This window comes from Balaenoptera physalus, assembly GCF_965194825.1.
Source record: "Balaenoptera physalus genome assembly, chromosome: 11".
NCBI classification, from domain to species: domain Eukaryota; kingdom Metazoa; phylum Chordata; class Mammalia; order Artiodactyla; family Balaenopteridae; genus Balaenoptera; species Balaenoptera physalus.
In genome coordinates this window covers 94,437,370-94,459,589 of record NC_138896.1, presented here as the reverse complement: position 1 = coordinate 94,459,589, position 22,220 = coordinate 94,437,370, and the positions used below count along the sequence as shown (strand labels likewise).

Sequence of the window (22,220 nt, the reverse complement as noted above, 5' to 3'; positions counted from 1 at the left end):
AAAAACTTAGGTGTAAAGGAGTTAACTGCCCATGGTCACACAGCTGGTGAGGGATGGGTCCAACCCGTAAAACAAGGAGCACTTGTTTCTGAATCTCATTTCTGTTCATTCTGCTGTTACATGGTAGGATTGGATAGAGCCTGGGACTAGACAAGGGGGAAAGGGTAGGAACGAGGAATCATAGAGAAGTCTCCCCCCAGATGTAAGTTCCATGAAGGCAGGGACCTTTTTCACCCCATTCTTAGAACCTGGAAAGTTGCCTGACATACAGGCACTCAATAAATGTTTTTTCACCAGGAAGGGAGGGAAGGAAAGTTGCTTTTTCTAATCATAGTTGTTGAATATGAAATAGGCTAAATCAAGAGTGGGGAATTCTTATCTATGTCCCCTATAGGCAGTCCACGGTTGCTTCTTGGGGATATTATACACCAGTTCTTCCAAACTTGAATGGGCATATTAAACACTGGCAGATCTCACTAAGATGCCAATTCTGGTTTAGTAGATTTAGGATAGAGCCCAAGATTCTGCATTTCCAGCAAACTCTCAGATGGTGATGAGGATGCTGATGATCTTGGTCTGCAGACCACCTTGTGTATCAGGAGTGCAGAGTATTCAGACAGAATGCAGATGGACAATTTTCCTTGATTTCATTTCCTTTTCTGAGTTTCTGTAGTTCTAGGATTTGGGCAGGAATAAGATGAAGAAGGGTTAATAAGTGTTCATGGTTCGACTTCAAATCTCTAAGGGCAGGATTAAAGTCAGAATAGAAGAAAGTGACCTAAAATGCACATGCAAATATGGACTTGCCTTGGGAAGGAGCATAAGAGAGTTACTCTACAAACAAAGCAGAATCAAACCCATAGCGGAAATCTGCCACAAACGAGAAAGCAGTTACGGCTTTTTCATATTTCTTTGTAATTTTGCTCTTTTAAGTTCAAAAGAGAAGACACGGGGCCTCCAGTTTTTCCTCTTAATTTCATTTTGATTTCTCAGAAGAAATATTGCTTTAGACCTGGGAGACTTGTATGTGCATAAAGAAAGAAAAATCAAGAAAGTCTTGATTTTTAAAATGAGCAAATGATATAATATTGCTTTGAGCTGTAGAAACTAAACTTCAAAATTTATTCATTTCCTGTAGCCTCCATTATTAAAATTTTATTATGCACTATTTCAGATATAGAAAATGATATAAACATATAATTAAGTGTAATGATGAACATTCATATAACCACTATTCAGTTTAGGAAATAAAACCAAAAAAGCTAAATTTCCCAGTGTTTGCCCCATAACCCTTTCTCACTTTTCTCTCCATGAGAGCTCTAAAGTACCTTAAACTTGAAGTGATTCATTTTCATACATTTTAAAATGTTTAATACATTCTTAATATTACTTTATATGTTTTAAAACTTTATATACATGGTATCACATTGCACTGTAAAAAATGTTTTCACCTTTGTAAGACTCTTCTATGTTTGCAAAAGCTTATACATTTTCACAGCTATATAATATTTTATTTAACTTTATGTCCTTTGGTTTGTGATAATGTTCACATTTCACCTCTTTTTATGCTTTCACAATATTACTATTTCCAGGTTAAATATTTGATATATTAATAAAATTTTTATATGACCCATGACATGGTTAAAGACCTCTGGGCTAGAATTCAAATGGGTACTAGTTCTGATCCAGTAATTAATAGTTTGGGGAGAGTTGCGAACTCACTCAACTGTTTTATTGAAATCCTCATCTGTGAAATGGTCATTTTATTAACCACTTTCTCAAAGTTATTATGAAAAGCAATTGAGATTGTTGCCATAATACTCTAAAATTTATAGAATGGATACCAGTGTAATTTTATTATAAAAAATCAAGTCCTCTAGGAGACAGATGGCTTAATTTATACAATGGATGTGTTCTTGAGACTGTGTGATATTTAATGAGTTTTTAAAGGTAATAATCTTGGATGTGTCAGGTGTGCTTGCTGTTTAAAAAATTCTGGTTTTTCTGTTTGAAAACTCTCGTTTAAAAACCAGCTTCTTTCTTTTTTTCTTTTGGCTTCCCATTGATAAATATGGCTCTGGGGTTAGTGCCTTTACTGTTTCCGACCCCCTAGGTGGCATTTAGGATCTTTTACCACAGTGTACCATTTAGTAAATATCACTGTGATGGCTTAGAAGAGCAGAGGGCCTCCGGGACAGGTATTTACTCAGACAAATTGAAATGGATAGTTGAGCACTTACCCAATTAATTTATTAAATGTGCTCAGTCAGTCTGGATAAATCAAAGAAATGTGCTCTTTTCCCCCTTCATCGGCAGCATGAGACTGGCCTGAAGTATATGAGATAATTACCTCAACATTCTACTTCATCTTTGTCTATACAGACCAAGCCTAATTTTCCCCCTAGTGAACAAACTAAATTATTCTCACCTCTTCAGAAAATCTTGAAAAATCTTCAGCTTTTAGATGCTACTCTCTTGTGCTTTCTACTGTAATTTAACCTTTTGTTTCTGATAACAAAACTTAGGCATCTTTGATTTTTCAATTATGTAATAATTGAATGATGTATTTGTTGCCTTTCATTTATAAGAGAGCTGATGTTTAAAGTAGATTATTAATGCAGATTTTAAAAAAAGTTTAAATATACTAAGGGGAAAATCCTGGACGTTTGTTTTACAGATGGCAGCTGAATGGAAGCGATATTAATCTGAGTATGGAGTATCGTTATAAGTTGAACGGAGGAAATCTTGTGGTTCTTAACCCCAACAGAAATTGGGATACAGGAAGTTATCAATGTTTTGCAACAAATTCAGTTGGAACAATTGTCAGCAGAGAAGCTAAACTCCAGTTTGCCTGTAAGTATATGTTCACGCATATAAGTCCAACATTTAAAAATATATAACTGAATTTGTGTGGTCATTTTGGATTTCAGAAACAATATGTGGAATTTATTAATTAAAGAAATAGGTTGAGAAAGTAATTCAATATGATTTTTTTGATCTCTATATACTGTACAAATCAGAGTTTAAAATGTGTGTGTATGTGAATGTGGGTGTATGTGTGTGTGTTATCTGTTTTACTATTTTGTAAGGATTCTGTTTAGGGGAGGAAAAAGAATCTAGTTAAGGATGTGTTTATTCATTAGTTACTTTGTGCTTTATACTATGTTAGAACTGAAACGCATATGAACGAATTGTCAGACATGACCTTTGTTCTGGCAGAACATTGAAATTAGAGAATGACATCTAACAAATCTGAAAATACAAAGGAACAAAGACAGTGAGAAAGAAAAGAACATGACATATCTTTGACCTCCACTCCAGTTTTGCCGAGCTCATGATGACCTTCAACACAGGCCCCCACTGAAGCCTGGCTCTGGAAGCCAAGTTTGTACCTTGTTAATTGGACCAGGATGAACCCATGTCCCATCCTGAGAAAACCACATGCTTTTTAGCAGGGAATTTAGAATGGGGACCAGAGACCTAATTTAGTGTTTATCTTCCTGATATATCTTTTGACTATTTTCTCCTTTTTGTTTCTTCTTACTAGTCTCTCTTCCTTTGTTTCTGTTGTATGTTTCATATATAGTGCATATCAGCATTACCTTGGTTCTAAGATTTCTTTTAGTTCTTTACACCTCAATTATTCTGAAATTAGAATGCAAATGTTCTTATAATGTGGTAGTAGTCTCCCCCAACTGCCGCAGACCATTAATAAATTGATGATGTGTCATTTAATGCATAGCTTATTCTATTGCTTCTGTTTTTATAATGGCAATGGTTGGTTTTGTTCCTGCCATTATATTCTGTGTGTTCCGTTTTTCAAACTTCCTTGATCTTTCTTCTGCTTCCTCTGTTTCTTTTCCCTCTATGAACAGTTTTTTTTTTTTTTTTTTTTTTTAACCTGTATCTTCCCTGGGCACTTTGATAGCTATATGTCATATTCATATTACAGAAGTTTAAGTTTACCTTTTAGTTTATAAAATTACTTCTTAATTTATAAAAGTTTACTTCTATAGTAGCCAGAATTTTAAATTTAAATTATTTTTTCAGAGTCCCCCCATTTTAAACAATTAGTTTAGTTCCTTTTTTTTCTACTGTATACCTCACAGTTATAGTGACTTCCATGATTATTGATTTCAATTGTTATTATATCATTTTACTAAATATATATTTTGTGTATGTATGTATGTATGATACTATTTATATACGCAGGTATGTGTATGTATAGATTAAATATAAATAATATTCTCCTCATGAATAATTTTATATGTGTATATTGTGTTTAACTATATCTATGTTTCACCTGTCTGTGATACCAGCCACAAGACTTTTCCCATTCTTGTCTTATTTTTTTTACTTTCTCAATTTTTAGATTTTTGGAACAATTAATCAGTTACACCTAAAAATGTAACTATATTTCATCCTCTTGCATTTTAAAAAATTTCATTATATTGCCTTAAATATGAAGACACCTTCTGATTGGTACAATGTTGGATCCCGAAACTGTTTATCAAAGAATTCAAAGTGTGTTGCTCTGTTGTCTTCTGGAATTAGTGTTGCTGAACAGAAGTCTGGGATTAGACTAATTTCTGTTTCTTGGGAGCTTACCACCACCTCCTTTTTTTGTTGTAATTATTTCTGTTTCTCTTGGTTGACTATGGGATAATTTTTCCTTCATTCTTTTAGCTAAGAACATGTATATATATAAACATATATATAAAAACATAAATATATATATATATATTTCCAGCATACAGATAGGTTTAGATCTCTTTTTTTATTTGCTTTGCTTACAACTTGAAAAATTATTTTATTATATTGATACTTAGACATCTCATACACAATTCAGGAAATTTTCCTGCATCTTTTAGTTGTATGTTTGATTTATTTATATTTTTAAAAGGATTGAAAGGGATTATTTTTGTCCCATTTTTTGAAATACTATTTATTTCAGGTTGTTCTTTCCTATGAATTTCTGTTTATGATTGATTGAAGCCACATCTATTTGTTTGTATTATTCTGAAGATATAGGCAGTTTTCTGAAATGCTATTTTGGATCTTAGAGGCAATCTTTCCTCCTACTTCCATTTGATGTTTCCATTTTTATGCTTAACACTTTTAATGGGTTCTAAAGTAGATTTTGTCCAAACTCAGCCTTTGTCAACACATGTCAATCGATTACCCTGATTTTGCTTTCTTTGCCACATGCAGAGATCAGATTCACTTCTCTGATCTATAGGGAAATGTGAAGTTTCCAGTCTAATTCCCTATTCCCCGGAGTCTTTCACAAAATACATTATTCCTCTTAAGCAATGCTATTTTTCTACTGCAGATCCTTGATGCCCTCTAATACCTGAAGAAGTATCAGTAACTTATAGGTTTTTCCTCAGTCTTTTCTTCCTGGAGAGAGTGGCTTGTTTGCAAATACTTCTAAAGTTATATCATGTCTCTTGCAGTCTGCCCCTACTTCCTGGCCAGAACATTATAGGCAAAGTGGGATAAAGTTGTTGAGTCTGGGATTTTATTTTACCCTACTTACGAGCTAATAAGCTAGGCTGCTACTCTTCCATGGATGCTAACAGAAGACATGATATTCCTGGGTCAGTAACAAAGAGCTTCAAAGAGCTTTATTGCTCACAGCATAGCAAGCACCACGCTTCAGTTCCCCTCGCCCCCAAGTCCCGCGGAAGTGATGTGATTTAGCCAGGAGAGATGCTACACCCACAGCTGAGGAACACTGAGATTAGCGAATCCATCTCTTTTATAGCAGGGAGTAAGCAAGCCTGCTCTTTGTCCTAGAGGGAGAGCTTGTCTTATCCCTCCTGGTTGGTCTCTGAAAACACATCCCTGAGAAATGGAGTGACTGGGCCTTTCATTCTTGGCACGTCCAGAAACACTTAACAGGAAGCTAAGAGCACATAGTGAGTGGATTGCCTCTTCCAACAGAAGTTTTTCTTTTTCATTTGGTACTGTCCTTGAGTTTCTCTTTGGGGTGCATCCTATCAGGATACACGTGATGAATAAGGCACAAAATATCTTCCTACCTTTGTTGTGAATTCTCTCTTTATACAGAAACCCCAGGATGTACCTACCATTTAGTCCCTTGGATTTCCCCACAGTCTACCTCATCGGCCTCATAAGTTTTATTTACTCATATGCTTGGCATTTGATTGCTTTTGCAGTTTTTGATGTACAGTGAGATTCTTTTGTTTTGCAATTTTTTTTTTTTGGCGTTTTCATAAGTGGTTTTTGGCACTTACAAAGAGCAATATTGGTTATTCTTAGCCTGATGCCACATTAAGCTGGAAATATAAAACATGAATTTTTGAATTCATATGTTTGAGATATAGGTTTCTGGTAAAGAAACCAAAGAAGGTGGCAAAAAACGTGGAGGATATTTAATACATCAGAGATTACAAATTACCAGGTATAAGAGAGCATTCCTTTAACTTGGCAACCTTGAAGGGATGTAATAACATTAACTGAAAGAAGGGGTTAATAAGAAGAGTCTTGTACTACTACATATACATCCTTCTAGATGCTCATGACTCCAGTTCAGGGGAACCGTGACTGTTTTTGCCACAGGTAAGTAGATAATAAAGTGTTGTCATTGAAAAAATGTTCTAATTTTTCACTATAGCTATGTTTGCATGCTTAGTAATACTTCTTTGTTTCTGTCAGCCATGGGAAAAGTACTTAAAATGTGCTTCATGGAGAAATGAGTAAATGACATTATCCTCAATGCACCACTTTTAACACTGGTGAAAATCCAGTGAAATTTTATCTTGATTTTCAAGATGCTTAAAAATAGTATTTGTAATTAAATGAAAGTGAAAAGCTCATTTATAGTTTAAGAAGCTTACTTTCTGTAGGCATTTTTTATTCCTTTTAACCGATTCTTTGTGGAGCAATCACAAAATTTAGGGAGGGGGAAGATACGTAAAATGATGCAATGTTTGAATTGTAGACATTTTCTCAATGATTTACTGTTACGTTGCATGTGTATAATTTTTGAAGCTTGTTTAATATATCTGCAAATGTTTTTGTCAGATTCTTAATTCCAGCCACAAAAAGTGAGGGTAGTACCTTCAAAACCCCAAATATCTTTGCTTTATTGATAATTAGTTTTACTTCTCTTATTCTTGAATTTCCTGTCATTCTTTATTAAAATGTTTTCTTTTAACCATTTTTGAGGTGCAATACATTTTTTTTCATTTTAAACAATATTCAAGTTTATTAAACAAATTTAAAAAGTATTATAAAATGTTTAACTTTCATCAGCGTCAAGGTTTATGTTACTCCCAAATTTTGCATATAACTGAACTTTCAAATCTGCTAACACCCGCTGAATTGATTCCACTCTGGATTCTAAGGCATCAGTTTCTTCTTGCAAATTTTTCTTTGCTTCTTCTAACATTTCTTGTGTTTCTTCTTGAGAATGGCTAATGAAAACATCGCCAATCTGATAAGGTATCATGAAGCAGTCGTCGTCTGCAAGCACGATATCCTCATAAGCATCTTCTAAATTCTGGAGTTGTTTCTTTTTTACTTCTGTTTCTTCCTTCAGCTCTGTGATTCTACTTATATTCCATGCAAATTTGTTTACCTTTTGTTGATCTTCAAAAGTAACATTGACATCTTCTGTAGCCGCCTTCTTCATGGTGGCCGCCACCTTGGGACTGGACCGAGGTGCAATACATTTTTAATCATGAATTATATTAGACGTATAAATGGTATGGAGAAGAGTGTAAAGAATCTCTGTGTAGCCACCACTTATCTTAAGGTTTAAAGATTCGAAGTACAATTAAAGCTACCTGATAACTCACCCTGATGACATTATCTTCTCTCTCTTAAGCTCCCTCTGAAGAGGTGGCCCCTGTTCTGAATTATATGTGCTTTTTTTTATCCTTTGAATAAATATGTATGTGCTTCTAAGCAACATGTAAAATTGTTTTACCTTTTTAATTTATTAAACTTTTATGTAATGACATCAGACAGCATTCCTACATCTACAACTTCCCCCCAACATTATATTTGTATCTGTTGATCTACATCTTTGCCAACATTTGTTATTGTTCAGCATTTTAATTTGTGCAAATCTGGTGAATATAAAATTGTATTTTACTTTTTAATTTGCATTTTTATTTTTAAATTAAAATGTAATTTTGGTTTTAATTTGCATTTCTATAATTACAGTGAAGTTAAGCTCATTTTCATAGATTTGTTGACCATTTATGTTTCTGTTATTCAGATACTTTTTCACTGTATGGTAGTCTTTTTTTTTTTTAACTTAAGAGTTGTTTGTATACTCTGGATTAATCCTTTGTCAGTTATATACATATCTTCTTTTTAGTGGCTTTTTGTTTTTTTCCTTGATGGTGTCAAGTGATAAACAGATGTTCTTAATTTTATATTAAAGTATTGATTTTTTTATAGCTCATGTTCTCTCATGAGTTGTTTAAAATTTTTTCTTCCTTATCCTGAAATGGTAAAAACATTCTCCTAAATGTACTTATAAAAGTTTAATATTCTCCTCTTTACATTTAAGTCTTTAATTATCTGGAATTGATTTTGTATATCGTGTGAGGTAGAGGTACCGATTTATTTTATTCCAGGATGGGAAGTCTGCTTTACCAGCGCAATTGTTGGATGAGGCCATTCTTAACCAACTGAAAAGCAGTGTGTGGTCATCATGTCTGGCTTCTTTGGGCTTTTGTGTTTGGAGAATAATATTATCTGCAAGCAGTGAGAGTTTCTGTGTTCTTATCAACCCTTGCTCCTTTTATATATTTTATATGAGTGCGCTTTCTCTAGTCCAGTACAGTGTTGAATAGATATTTTGAGTGTGAATATCCCTATCCCTGTTTTGCTCTTGATTTTCAAGAGTGAATAAGATTAACATTTCACCATTTGGTATGATGTTTACTATAGATTTTAAAGATACTCTTTATCAAGTTAAGGCAGTTCTTCTCTAAGTTAGGTTGGTTTTTTTTTTTGTTTGTTTGTTTTAATCAGGAATGCTTTATTCTTGTAAATACTTTTCCTACTTTTACTGGGATATTCATGCTGTTTTTCTCCTTTAACCTGTTAATGCAATGAACAATTTTTAGTATTAACCAAACTTCTAGTCCTGGTTTAGTTTCAACTTGGCTTTTGTGGAAGTTTTTTTTTTTTAATAGTTGGATGTTATCTTTTTCAATATTTTGTTTAGCATTTTGCATATATATCAATATAGGAGCTTTTCTTTTTGTTTTCTCTTCTCATACTATCCTTTTTTGGCTTTAGTATCAAAGTTATATTCATCTCTATAAATGAGCTGGAGAGTACTCCTTATTTTATATTCCCTATAAAATTTTGAGAAATATTGGAATTATATACTCCTTGAATAAAAAGTAGAACTTATAAATAAAACTATCTGGGTCTGGAGTTTCCATTCAGGAAATATTTTAACTATTGATTGAATCATTTGAATAGTTAATAGGACTAACCATGTTGTCTCCTTTGTGAAAAATTGTGTTTTTTCCCTAGGAATTATGTCCATTTTGTTTATGTTTTCTAATGTATTGGCAAAAAGTTGTTTCAAAGCATTTTCTCTTACTGTCCTTCTTGTCTGTGCCTTATCTATACATACATTCCCTATTTCATTCTAACTATATTTTAGTATCAAACTTGTCAGAACTTGATGTTGTTATTCCTTACCTTTGAATCTTTATATTCTATTTCATTCATTTTACTCTTATGTTTATTGTTCTTGCCAGCTTCTTGGATTATTTTATTGTTCTTTTTTTAGTCCCTTAAGTTATATAGGTAACTCATTACCTTCCTACCTTTCTTTTGTCTATTTTAAATATGTATAGCTTTAAATTTGCATTCTGACATATAGCATGTTTATTATGGTTCAGTTCTATAAATGTTAAGATTTCATTATGATTTTCTCTTGAATCCATGAGTTATCAGACATGTGTTTTTAAATTTCCAAACATATGGAGTTTTTCTAGTCATCTTTGGTTACTGATTTCTAACCTAGTGACCCATTGACCAGAGACGTGTCCTCCTTATGTTCTTTGGGTTAAAGTTGGCAATTGTGTTGCTCAAATCATATATATATTATTAACGATGCTTTAGCTAATTAATCTATCAATTTCTCTCACAGTGATGGTGGATTTCTCAGTTTATCTAGTATTTCTATTTTGCTTTTTGTAATTAGTAAATTATTGATGTATGGAAGTTTAGAATGGGTATATTTTTGGTCAAAATGAGGTGACTCGCTATCTCTAATAAAGCACTTTGCCTTATAGTTTAAATATTAATATATTAATATGAAAATGTTAACATTTGTGTTCTTCTCTTTGGACTGATTGAGAATTTATTTCCCCCTCAGTAACATCACAAGTTATACACTCTATTTGTTTTCTTATAGTAATTGCCCTAGAAATTTTAGTACACACATTTAACAAAGTCCAAATTTAATCAATATCTCCAACAATAGAGGACTCGGCAGCATTTTAAACTGTAATTCCCTCCTCCAGAATAGTGTTGCTGTCCAGTAAGTTGTTGAAGTTTTGTAACATCATGAATGAGATATTATTGGTACTGTTCCTTTTATTTTCTACTTTTTCTTTTATGTCTGAAATAATGTAAGCATGTGCAAACTTCTACATAGTTGGCGGTTTTTTGTTGTTTGTTTTTAAGAAAAATGTCAGACTTCTGCCCATATTGTTTTTATTTCTCCTTTCCTAAAGGAAATTACTTTCAATTTTTTGACTGGCTCTTGATATTTACTTCAGTTTTTTAAATAACTTGCTTATTTGCTGCTTCTTGATTTTTCAGTTTTAAGCATTACTGTTGGCTATCAAATCTGGCAACTGATGCTGTCACACTGTCATACCACCACCTTGCCACCACAGAAATGTGAGGTTGCTTTTTTATGAGGTTTATGAAGAAAACACCATTTTTAAAGTCATGGCTCTTACAAAAACACAAAGTTAAAAATAGGGAAATCCACACTATATTCCACTTACTGTACTTTGACTGGATAGAGACCCAAGTGATCACAAGCCCGTTCCCCAACCCAATCCCCATCCAAACCTCCACAAAGAATAAACACTTCACCTGTCTCTGTTTGAAACTGAGGGAGCTGTGAAGAATCCAGTTGCCAAATGATTAACATTTGAATATACATTAATTCAGAGCGTGTTATTACAGGATTTTATTGGGTCAAAATTTGAATTAGGTCAATATTCAGTGTTTACATTACTATGATTTTGTAAATGATATTCAGAGCTGACTTTTGTAGCAGACTGTAATTATGATTGTTTTTCCTTCCGTGCATAATTTTCTTGTCCTTCAAATTAGTAACCTTATTTTTTAATTTCTTAATTTTCTATAGTCTTATACTTACGTCAACCAAAATTTTGGCCAGTTTTCTGGATGTCATCTCAGAGTTTGAGAGGCATCCGATATTCTATCAGTTTTACCTTCCTGGAGAAATCTGTCTTGCAGGTTTTGGGATGCTCCAGTTTAGATTGGTTTTCCTGCACATTAGGGGCAAAACTGTCTTTCCGGGATCTCCCTTCAGCTATATTCCATGTCCACCTCTTCCTTGTTCTTGGTGTTCATTGTCTTAGAGCACCATGTCCTCAAGTGTCCCAAGAAAGGATGAGGGCTAGCTATGATTGTTCTGGACCATGTGTTCTAAAAATTATACTGGCACACTTGATTGAGAGACTCAGCCTTGTAAATATACGATGTTAGAAGTCTTTTTCCTTCAGAAACCTGAAGATATTTCTCCTTGTTTCTTAGCATCCAGTGTTGCTGTTGAGAGATCTGTTGCCATTTTGATTCCTTATATAGAGGACCTGTTTTTCTCTAGAGGAAGCTTGTGGGATTTTTTTCTTTGTCTCTAGTGTTCTGAAATTTCACAGTGACTTGATTTGGTATGTGTCAAATTTTATCTAACATCCTTGATACTCTGAGTCCTTATAGTTTGAGAACATGAGGCCTTTAGTTTTGAGAGCTTTTATGATTACCTCTCCCTGGTTTTCTCTATTTTCTTTTTGACATACATCATTATTTGCATTTTGGACCACCTAGATTGGATTGCTTCTCTCTTCACTTTTCCCACCTCACCACTCCCCCACACACCTTCTGTCCAAATTTTCTTCTTTTGACTCTTATCTCTGACTCTTGGTGAATTACTTCAACCAGGTTTTGAACACTTCTATTGAGTTTTTGATACCAGCTGTCATGTTTACAACTTAAGACACCTTCTGTTCTCTAAATTGCCTCCTTGTATCTTATTCTAGTTTAGTAGTTTTATCCTTTCAGATCTATATGAAGATATGAAGGATGCTTTGCTTCCTTTACATTTTCTTCCCTAGGACAAACTTTTGTCCAAGTAGCTTCATTTCTATTTTATGCTGGATGGTTTCTGTATTTCATATAAGAAATTTTTCATAGATATCTGGTAATCCTTGGTTGTTTGCACAGACTCAAAGAGTGGGAAACTAATAACCTAACAGAAATCTCCAGTTACTTGGTAGAATTTGTCACGATGAGGTTAACTATACTGTGGCTCCTCTCACTGGGGATCCCTTAGTATCAGTAGTTTTAGTTCTTCCCTTTGGGGCAGGTCATAGTCCCCAGAGGAGAAAAGAGTCCAGACTTCCCTGTGGGTGGCAAAAGCCACCACTAGCATTCTGGGAGCCTGGTGGGAGAAGAGGCCTAGAGATTGCAGCATCCAATGTGTATATTTAGTTAATCCACCTGTTTCCTCACAATATCCTTTATAAAATCTGCCTAGTGACCTGTTGTCAAGACATCCTGTGTCTTACCCTCTTTAGAGAATAAGCCTCCTCTCTCCTGGCGTGGAGTGGCACTCCCTGGGTATGTAGGTGGGACAGGGGATCTGGGTAGCTAACCGTTGCTTCAAATTCCGACTTATACCACCTCCTCCTCTTCATTTCCTCACTGTGAGTTTAAAAGACATCTTCCTCCATTATGCCAAGACAGTCAACACCATCATTTCTGCTTTCTAGTTTCCAAAATTTTATTGCAGTTTGCTCTTCTATTTTCCTGTCTTTGTGAGTTTGTGCCTTCAAAAAATATCTCTTTACTGCAAGTACCTCTTGCTTTGGGGAATATCTCAGAGGAAGAGAGAAAGTATAGATGTGTGTGTTTGCCCTAGAAGACTTATTGTTATTTTACATAATCAGTGTTTCTTTTAGATTTATCCACATGTTCCCTATTTCCTTTGTGCACCCTCGTTCATGCATCTGTGATCTTTTTTTTTTTGCATCTTTTAGAAATTCATTTAGTGAGTTTCCATTGATGTGTCAGTACTGTTTTGGTTTTTTTCCTCTTCTCCCCTTTGGTCTGAGAGAGTGTGTTATTTGCCCTTATTCTTCCAAATATAATTCTGCTCTAAAACGTAGTGTTAAAGACATAGAGACTGGAGCCAGACTGCCCGGGTTTGAATCCCACCACTTAGCAGCCATGTGACTTTGGACAAATACTGAACCTCTCTGTGTTTCCGACTCTTCATCTGTAAATCAAAGGTAACAGTAGAATTTACTTCGTCAGCTGTGAGCATTAAATGAGCTACAATATGTCAAGCATCTGGAGCAGTGCCTGGCCCACAGTGCATGCCGTACAAGGATAAGCTGTTATCATATTTAAACAATTCTAAGCTATGATTCCCGAATCTCGAAATACACGTCTTATGGGAACTCTGAAAATTTCACAGCTGTTATCTCTTCCAGTTTTGTTTATCCCCATGGCTGTTCTTTACTCCTTCTGGTTTTCCTTTTTGAATATATTTTGAAATTTCTCATTTCACCATGTCTGTTAACCTGTCTTTCATGTTTTCTATCTCCACTTACTTAGTTCTAGTGTGCGGTTCACTAATCTTTCATCTCCTCCTAATTTACTATTAAACTATCCTTTGAGTTGTTAATTCCAGTGATTACATTTTTCTTGTCTAGACATTCTGTCTGGTTCTTTTTCATATGTTCCTGTTCTCTCTTCAGAGCATCCTGTTTTTGCTGATGGTTTGACACCCAACCCCAATTTTTATTACTTTAATTGTTTAAAGTTTATTTAGGTATTCTTTCATAATGTTGTTCTATAAGCTCAGGATATCGTTGATGCTAACTTACGATGTGTTAGTCTGTTGACTCTCATTTGTAGTACATATTAGCATTTTTTGTAATGTTTGATATGAATCTGTTGTTTAAGAGAATTTCCCCCTCCCATGCCAACATGAGATTCTTCTTAGCCTTGGTTGAAGAAGTATCCATACCCAACAGCTTTTATGACTTTCTCCAGGAACCAGGGATACAACCAACCTGGGAAGTGTATTACGTTAATATATTGGCTCAGTGTAGCCCCCGTGTAGAGTCAATTTTTCTTATCAGTCACCAATAAAACTGAATTAGCAAATACTGCACTATCGCTTTTAGGAAATACAGGGTTAGCAGGTTCCTGTAAACTTCTGGTCGTGAGGTTTTTGTCCACCATTCGATACATAACCTCGTTTTATGAATGTTTCTGTTTAAAGGCATCTTATGTAATATACATTGTTCATTCGCTAACATTAACCACATGGTCAGGAACGCTGCAACTCATGCCTGAAGGAAGCTTATCTAACATGTGTTTTCTCCATAAGGCCCAGCACAGCCTCTTTGTGCTTGAGAACATTAGATAGCGTTTCAGCACTGGGCTTGGAGTCTGATTTAAATAGCACTAAGATGCAAAAAAAAAAAAAAATGGCACTAATATACAGCAAAAAGGATCTTGTTTACAGTCCGAGAGCTGAAACAAGAAGGCAGAGCATTGCTTTATTCAACCTCAGCTGGAAACGTGTGTGTGGGGATGACTCAAATTTTTCACCATTTTGAGCATATCTGAGAATGACCACAAAAGTGCCACAAATATTGATTCACGGCTTTACAAATACATTTTAGGGAGTAGGTGAATTCACAAATATGAAATCCACAAATAATGAGTGTCGATTATATGTTAAATACATATGAGACCCCAAATCATGTGAGGTATAGGCCCCCAATCATGAATTCTTCATTGAAATATCTGCTCCCTCCAAATCTCCCACCTCACCACAACCTCACTCCAAGGAGAAAAAAAGATGGACAGACTAACTCCCTAGCCTTCTCCCTAGGTCCATGGGTGGGTTTAAGCAAGAGTGCAGCCCTTTAGGCATGCAGCTGTGTGCAAAAGGGCTCATTTTCAAATGTCTATTTCTTAACCCTAGGACCTCCACATCTCCTGTTTCCACAAGGGCAATTCAACCTAAGCTACCAGATTGCTGAGTCTGATCTGCCGTTCCCCACACCCTCATTCCACTGCCCCAGCTGCCACAGCATAGGCTCTAGAATTAACTGTTCTGCTTTGCAGCTTACTTTGTTTGCTCAGCTATGCTATGCTTTCAACTAAATTTTTGTTATACTTTAACCAGCATTGCAAAGCAATTTGTGGAACTCGAAGTCTTCTACCATTTTTTGTGCTTCTTTATATTTCTTTTAAGTTTGATTACTTAGGAAGATAACGTTCATCACTGAAGCCCGCTTTGTGTAAGCAATAAGGAGTAGTGAGGTCTGGGATGGACCAGAGACGATGGTGTGCTTTTCCTATAGGGGGCGCTCACTATGCAGCTGCCCAGGTTTTGTAGACACTCATTCAGTATTAATGAGTGAAATAATGAATGAGAAATGCAGGAACTGTGTTACTGTTGGGTTGCACCCAGCAGGTCTACAAGCCCTGTGCTTGCCTAGCTTCAAGACCGAAGAAAGAGCTGGGAGTCAGCAACAGAGACATCAGTGGTTTAATGGATGGGGGATCTTACATGTCTGCAGCAAGGTCCTGGAGAGACACCCCACTGTGTGCTGTGGACGGCGGGCAGGACATGGCGGCAGTCTTCCCTCCTGGGGAGAAGAGGAGATTGCCAGTCATAGGGGGAATTGAGGTCCAGTTGGCTCATTGGTTACCAGGGAAACTAGGAGAGGGGCAAGCCCCTCACCGGCCCTTTGATAAGAACAAGCACTAGGTGAGGCCTGGAGCAAGTATGTAGGGAGATCAGTCAGGTGAGTAGGGTGTAGGTGAAGCAGGCACTGGTCAAGCAGGGGATGTACAGAGAGCAAGAGAACAGCCGTCTTGGGTGGCCTGATCATACAGTTACCAAAGCTAATCACTTTTCAGGATAACTCAGAATCCATTATTTACATACAGTGCTTGACGTTTTACATGTTAGAGACTAAATTTAATTTTTATGTAAACACTGCATGGGTCAACCCTATCTGCAGCAATTAAGTCTGAAGGCAAGATATGGCCCAGGGGTCACCATTATTGACCTCCGACCTAGATGTTGAGAACAGATACACTATGAAATTAAAAGGACTATGCTGGATTATGAATGATCCTACCTCCTTCTTAGAATATATGTAAGAGCACATCTATTAAGCCCAAAGTTTCTTTTTCCTCTTTTTAATTCCCTTTTAGCTGCTGTCTTGTTTTGCAATCTTTGTATGAAACAGAAATTGACCATATTGCCCCTACAAAGGGTTACTCTTTCTTCTACTAGCAGAGGGGTTGTAACATTATTCACTTTTCTTAGATTTTAATCTTTAAAAGCACATGGAGACTTAGACAAATAAGTTTGAAGAAAGGTTAAAGAAATGCAGAAATTTTTAAGGACAGAATCCCACAGTGGCTGGCTGTATCTGAAAAGAAAAATTACTGAAGACTAATTAGCTAAAATTGTTCTGTTATAATTAGTAGGAGCTTAGTTTGCTGTGAGTTATAAGCAGTGCTATTTCTCATAACTAAATAGTGCAGCGAAAAACATAAATTTCATCTTTGAACATAATGACTTTGATGAAGTCCAAAGCTGCTTTGCTCTGATGGTCCAACAACAGTTAAATTTCAAACAAAAGGCTGTAACTTTATCAGTACACTATTCATCTATATGAATTTGGAAAACAAAACAAAACTTTTTGTCAAACACAATACTTTTCAACCTAGTCACATAGGAAGGTTGTGATTTTAAAACAGATTCTATAGAAGCCAGAATTTTTTTTCAGTAACTGCTCAATTTGTGTGTTTTATGCTTTTCAATATAAATGGAATATATTTGCTGTTTGCCTTTTGAATCAAAAATATTTTAGTTTGTAAAATAACTGCAGCTGTCTTAGGATATTCATTATATGACAATATACTGTTTCACAAAGTTACTGCAGCACTTAACAGTCCCACCAGGTTCCATTTTTTAAGGTTCCAATTTTTCCCATGCTAGCCAACATTTTTTATATTTGTCCTTTGGATTAAAACCGTCTTAGTAGGTATGAAGTGATATCTCACTGGTTTTGATTTGCATCTCCCGGTTGACTAATGATTTGAACATGCTTTCATGTATTTATTGGCCATTTCTCTGTTTTGGAAAAAGGTCTATTTATATCCTTTGCTCATATTCTAATTGGGTTATTTTTTTTATTACTAAGTTGTAAAAATTCTTTATACATTCTAGATGCAAGTACTTTGTCAGATTCATGCAAATGTTTCCTAACATTCTGTTGGTCAGATGAGTTTTTGAGTCACCTCTTTAAATCTCTGAGGTCAGTGGTAGAAATGTGTGATTAACATGCTGAAAAGGCTGCGGGTCATCCAACAGGGTTAAAATGAAATACTATAGATACTATACTAATCACACAGGGTTAAAATGAAATACTATAGATACTATACTAATCACACCAATGTGATAGGGTAGAATTAATCCAAGATTAGATGTTGAAGATCTTGGTTCTAGTTCTGGCTCAGACACTAAATGCGAGTCATTTGACCTCCCTGGGCTTCAATTGCTTTATTTGTAAGGAAGAATTTAGCACCTAAAAGACTGTCCTTTCTACCATTGCATGATTCTAAGTTTAGAAGCTAAGCTGAACAGAATGAACCTAGGTTTCCTTTCAAGGCAAACATTCTAACTTTAAGACTTTGAACCAACTGAGAGCTTTGGATAGAATATCTTTTTTCCTCCTGTTTTATTGAGAATTCTCCAAATATCAAAGTTCAACAATGGTCCTTAGAATCCCCTTGCCTTTCTCCCTTCCAGGGAGTACTTGTTGAAACTAACAACTAAATGACAGGCTTATAAACTCTGTTTCTATAAAATGATATAATTCACAATTTAGAGAGTATTGTTAAACTCCTCCAGAATCTGTGGTCTGAAAGAGACTCATCTGTCACGTGGATGTTGATTATTGGCAGTGGCCCTTGTTTGCTATAACCACAGGGTGGTTATTCTGATACCTCCCTTTCTGTGTTGAAATATAGTAGCATTCATGGAAATCCAGTGGATTGTTAATGTGTTTTTCTTTTTTCTTTTTTTTTGCTTTTTCCCCAGCTGTGATTTTTGTGTTATCCAGATGGTTTTGGCTAATGCCATCATTAAAAATTTGATCAGTTAATCCTGTGAATTCAAATAGGTCATTTCCCTCAGACATGTTGGTATTAGAATGGAGCCATCTCCATCAATATGGACCAATTGCTGGATATTATATGAAATTCATTAAGTTAGACTCTGATAATGACGAAAATGTATCTCATATGTGAGCATCTAAAAGATTTCTGATCTTTTAATTACATGTACATTTTAGTTTTTATTACATTTCTTTAAAAAAGAATTTAGATCGCCTTTGATATTAAGCCTTGGCTGGATTTTAGCCCTCTTCCCTTTTCTGTCCGTTATCCATCATGGAAAACTTCTAGACTCAAGATTTTGCTTGAGTAGCAATAACATTTTATTTTAACTTCCTACAAATATTTTAAAATACAAAACATGTTGTATATATTATTGTAGGGATCAAAGAAAGAATGTTGATTAGCTTTTTATGAAGCTGATTCAGATTGCTTTCAAATTGAAAACAATTATATATATATATATACACATATATATGTAAACATATACACACACACACACACACACACACACACACACACACACACACACACACACACACACACACACACACACACACACACATATTAAATTCGTCTTATCAGAGTCCAGTGTCCCAGAGGCTTGGAAATTTCCCTAAGCTGGCAACATCATCAGCCCATTTGGCCCTTTGATTAACTGGCATTCTTTCATATGGATTTTCTTGTGTTCCAATACAATGTCATTACAGTAGAAGTAGATTGGATGCTTCTCAGGCTAGATCAGTTTTATTTCCTTGAACCTCAGAAAAGTTCTTGCTTAGAAGTCATCTGCCTGTTGTTTTGTTTTACTATCCTTCTTTGGTCACTGTAGAACTGTGCCTTTATTGCTGCTCTGTTGGGAATTTTCTTTTTTTTTATCACTTCTTCTTAAGAACTCTAAAAGCAATTTCTTGTCTATAACAGAACTGTTACCGCTTGTCTGTGAAAGAAACTGTTGCCTGGTGAAGGAAGCAGCTGCTTGGGGGGTATATTTAAAGTTAGAATCAAATAGCTTGTGAAAAGGCTAGAATTGAGCTCAACCCTTTAATTTAGGATAAGGCACTATTATATGTGTATGGTATTTTATAGTGTATCTTGTACCATAATTTTTAGGCTGTTGTATTCTCCTGCTGTAGCATGCTAAAAATATTCTGTAATTTCTTCTTCTAGAGGAGCATCTATTTAATTGAGTCCTGGTTAAATGCTCATCCATTATACTGCTGTGATTCTATTTTGCAGATGTTGGAAAATATCTTTAAAGTCATACCTGAAATCCTGTAATTTTCAGAGTAATGATCTCTTTTAGAGGATTTTTCTCTCTCTTCTTCCCCCTTTCCCTTATTTTTGTTCAATTTGGAGTTATGGCTTTAAAAATCAAAGTAGCTTTTATAAACATATATTACTTCACTTTACATCTTTTCATTATTCTGTGTTTGGTAAGGAATCTCTTGTTTGTCAGTTTTAAAATGATTTGATTTTCAAAAGACATACAAGTATTACTTTTTTTCCTTTTGTGAATTGTCTCCCCTAATTCTTCTGTGATAAAGCAAAGAATATGCTACTCAAGAGTACATTATATCGTTCTTTAAAATTGTTTGCTTATAAATTATACTTCAGAACTTTAATTTCAAAATCTCAAAGGACACTACTTTATAAAATAGAATATTTCATCACTTCAGTTATTTGATTTGGTAAAGTTATTGATAAAAATTTCCCACTGTGAACACTAATCAATTTTTCTTCTTTATATGTGAGGATTATGATTAACAGTGCTTTCTGTCACTTTCCCACTAAATTTGTATTCCTTTCTTCTCAAAAACACTAATATGGAATGATTTTAAGTCAATAGATAATATTCATTTCTTTAACATTTGTTTTTTATTCCTAATATCTTGATTATGACCTTGATTACCAAGTTCACATTTTTTAATAACTGCCTTCTCAAATTATTGTTTGTTTTAATGCATACACTAAGAATGTTTCCTAAAAATCTATATTTAGCTCCAGGTTGTTCAGTAGACAACTTATTAATAAAATGTCTCCCTCAACCCAGGATTTTTTTTTTTTATTTATTTATTTATTTATTTATTTATTTATGGCTGTGTTGGGTCTTCGTTTCTGCGCGAGGGCTTTCTCCAGTTGCGGCAAGCGGGGGCCACTCTTCATCGCAGTGCACGGGCCTCTCACTATCGTGGCCTCTCCTGCTGCGGAGCACAGGCTCCAGACGCGCAGGCTCAGTAATTGTGGCTCACGGGCCCAGCCGCTCCGCGGCATGTGGGATCCTCCCAGACCAGGGCTCAAACCCGTGACCCCTGCACCGGCAGGCAGACTCCCAACCACTGCGCCACCAGGGAAGCCCCCTCAACCCAGGATTTTTAGATAAATTTTCCTCCAACTCATCTAGGCTTGAATCTCCTTTCAGAATAGATATTAATGATAAGGCATATAATTATACATATTATAATTTATGTATCAAAATAGTTATGTCTCCTGATGCATAATAATAGTTACACAGCATAAATTTTAGGAATTGATCTCAATTTCATTATTATATTTTTCTTTTTTCTTGACTGTGAATTTCTTTGTTATTCATGTTTTAATTATGGATTTTTTCTATCATTGTGTTTCGTTGGTGTCAGCAATTCAAAATCCTTTCGTCTTGACTAGACCCTGAGTTCCTCTGCAAGGAATTCAGTGTCCAGTAAGACGAATATTATGCCACATAACATGTTTATCTCCTCCCGTTGTCTGTTACTGCTTCCTAACTAGCCTCTGTTCCTGCTGGGGGTCACTTGCCCTCCCGCCAAGCTCACTTGTATTCTCCATCTTTCTCTCCTGCTGGCAGCATCTTTCTGTGTCTGTTCAGGCCCCACTTCTTTTAGCTTGGACTCTTTTAGTGACAAGTGATAGAAACTCAAATCAAAACTGGCTTAAGTTCCAAAAAGGATTTTTGGCTCCTGCAGCTGAAAAGTCCTAGGCAAATTGACTGTAGTCAAGACTGACTACAAGGGTTCAGATGATGCCCCCAGGCCTTGGTTTCTCTGATCTCTCTGTTGGCCTCACTCTGGGCCATCCTATATCTAGTCCATGTCAGGATTGCTACCAGAATCCCAAGCTTAGCAATCTCCGGAGAAAGGAACGTGCTTCTCCCTCAGGGTTCAGACGTGGATCCCAGGTGTAAGCCTTACCCACCTGAAATAGGAGGCCTGCCTTTTCTGGACCAACTCTGACCAGGTGGTTGGAATATACCAATTGGTAAGCCTCATTCAGTCTTTTTATTGATACACTGAGGAGTTGTGGGGCGGGGGGATGGTGACTGGAAAGGAAATTAGAGGTTCTGTTACCGAAGGAGGAACGGAGGCTGCACAGGTGAAAATGAGCGTTGCACTGTAACCGTTTTCTTGGACAGAGAAATATATTGTGTGTGTGCAGAGATGGCTCCTGGACAAGGAGAAGAAAGTACTTAATGCCTTGGAAACAATCACCACTTTACAGCGCTTTCTAGATTCTTTCTTTTAGAGAAGCAGCAGGGGAAAACCATTTCAGAGGTAGATGGTTAATTGAGGCTGTAGTCCAATTGCTTGCTTTTCTTTTTCCTATTATAACTTTTCACTATCTAGTTATTTTTTTCTTTCTTAAATAAGGTACCAGTCACCACCCTCCTTAACTGATTCGTGAGCCTGACAACAGTGTTAAGGACCTTTATTTTTTGTGCCTTTTGTCTGTATGCGCAACAC

At 35.6% G+C, this 22,220-nt stretch overlaps 1 protein-coding gene and 1 pseudogene across 2 annotated transcripts in view; one reads left to right on the top strand and one right to left on the bottom strand.

Annotated features, from left to right (window-relative positions):
• CNTN3 (contactin 3) overlaps nt 1–22,220 on the top strand; it is a 325,704-nt gene that overhangs the window by 126,622 nt on the left and 176,862 nt on the right. The window contains exon 4 of the mRNA XM_082412129.1: nt 2,678–2,853. Coding sequence (XP_082268255.1) covers nt 2,678–2,853 — 176 coding nt within the window. The remainder of the gene's footprint in view (nt 1–2,677; nt 2,854–22,220) is intronic.
• On the bottom strand, nt 2,762–18,986 carry LOC309637529 (prefoldin subunit 4 pseudogene; annotated as a pseudogene). The gene has a single exon. The product of its transcript is annotated as a prefoldin subunit 4 pseudogene (transcript).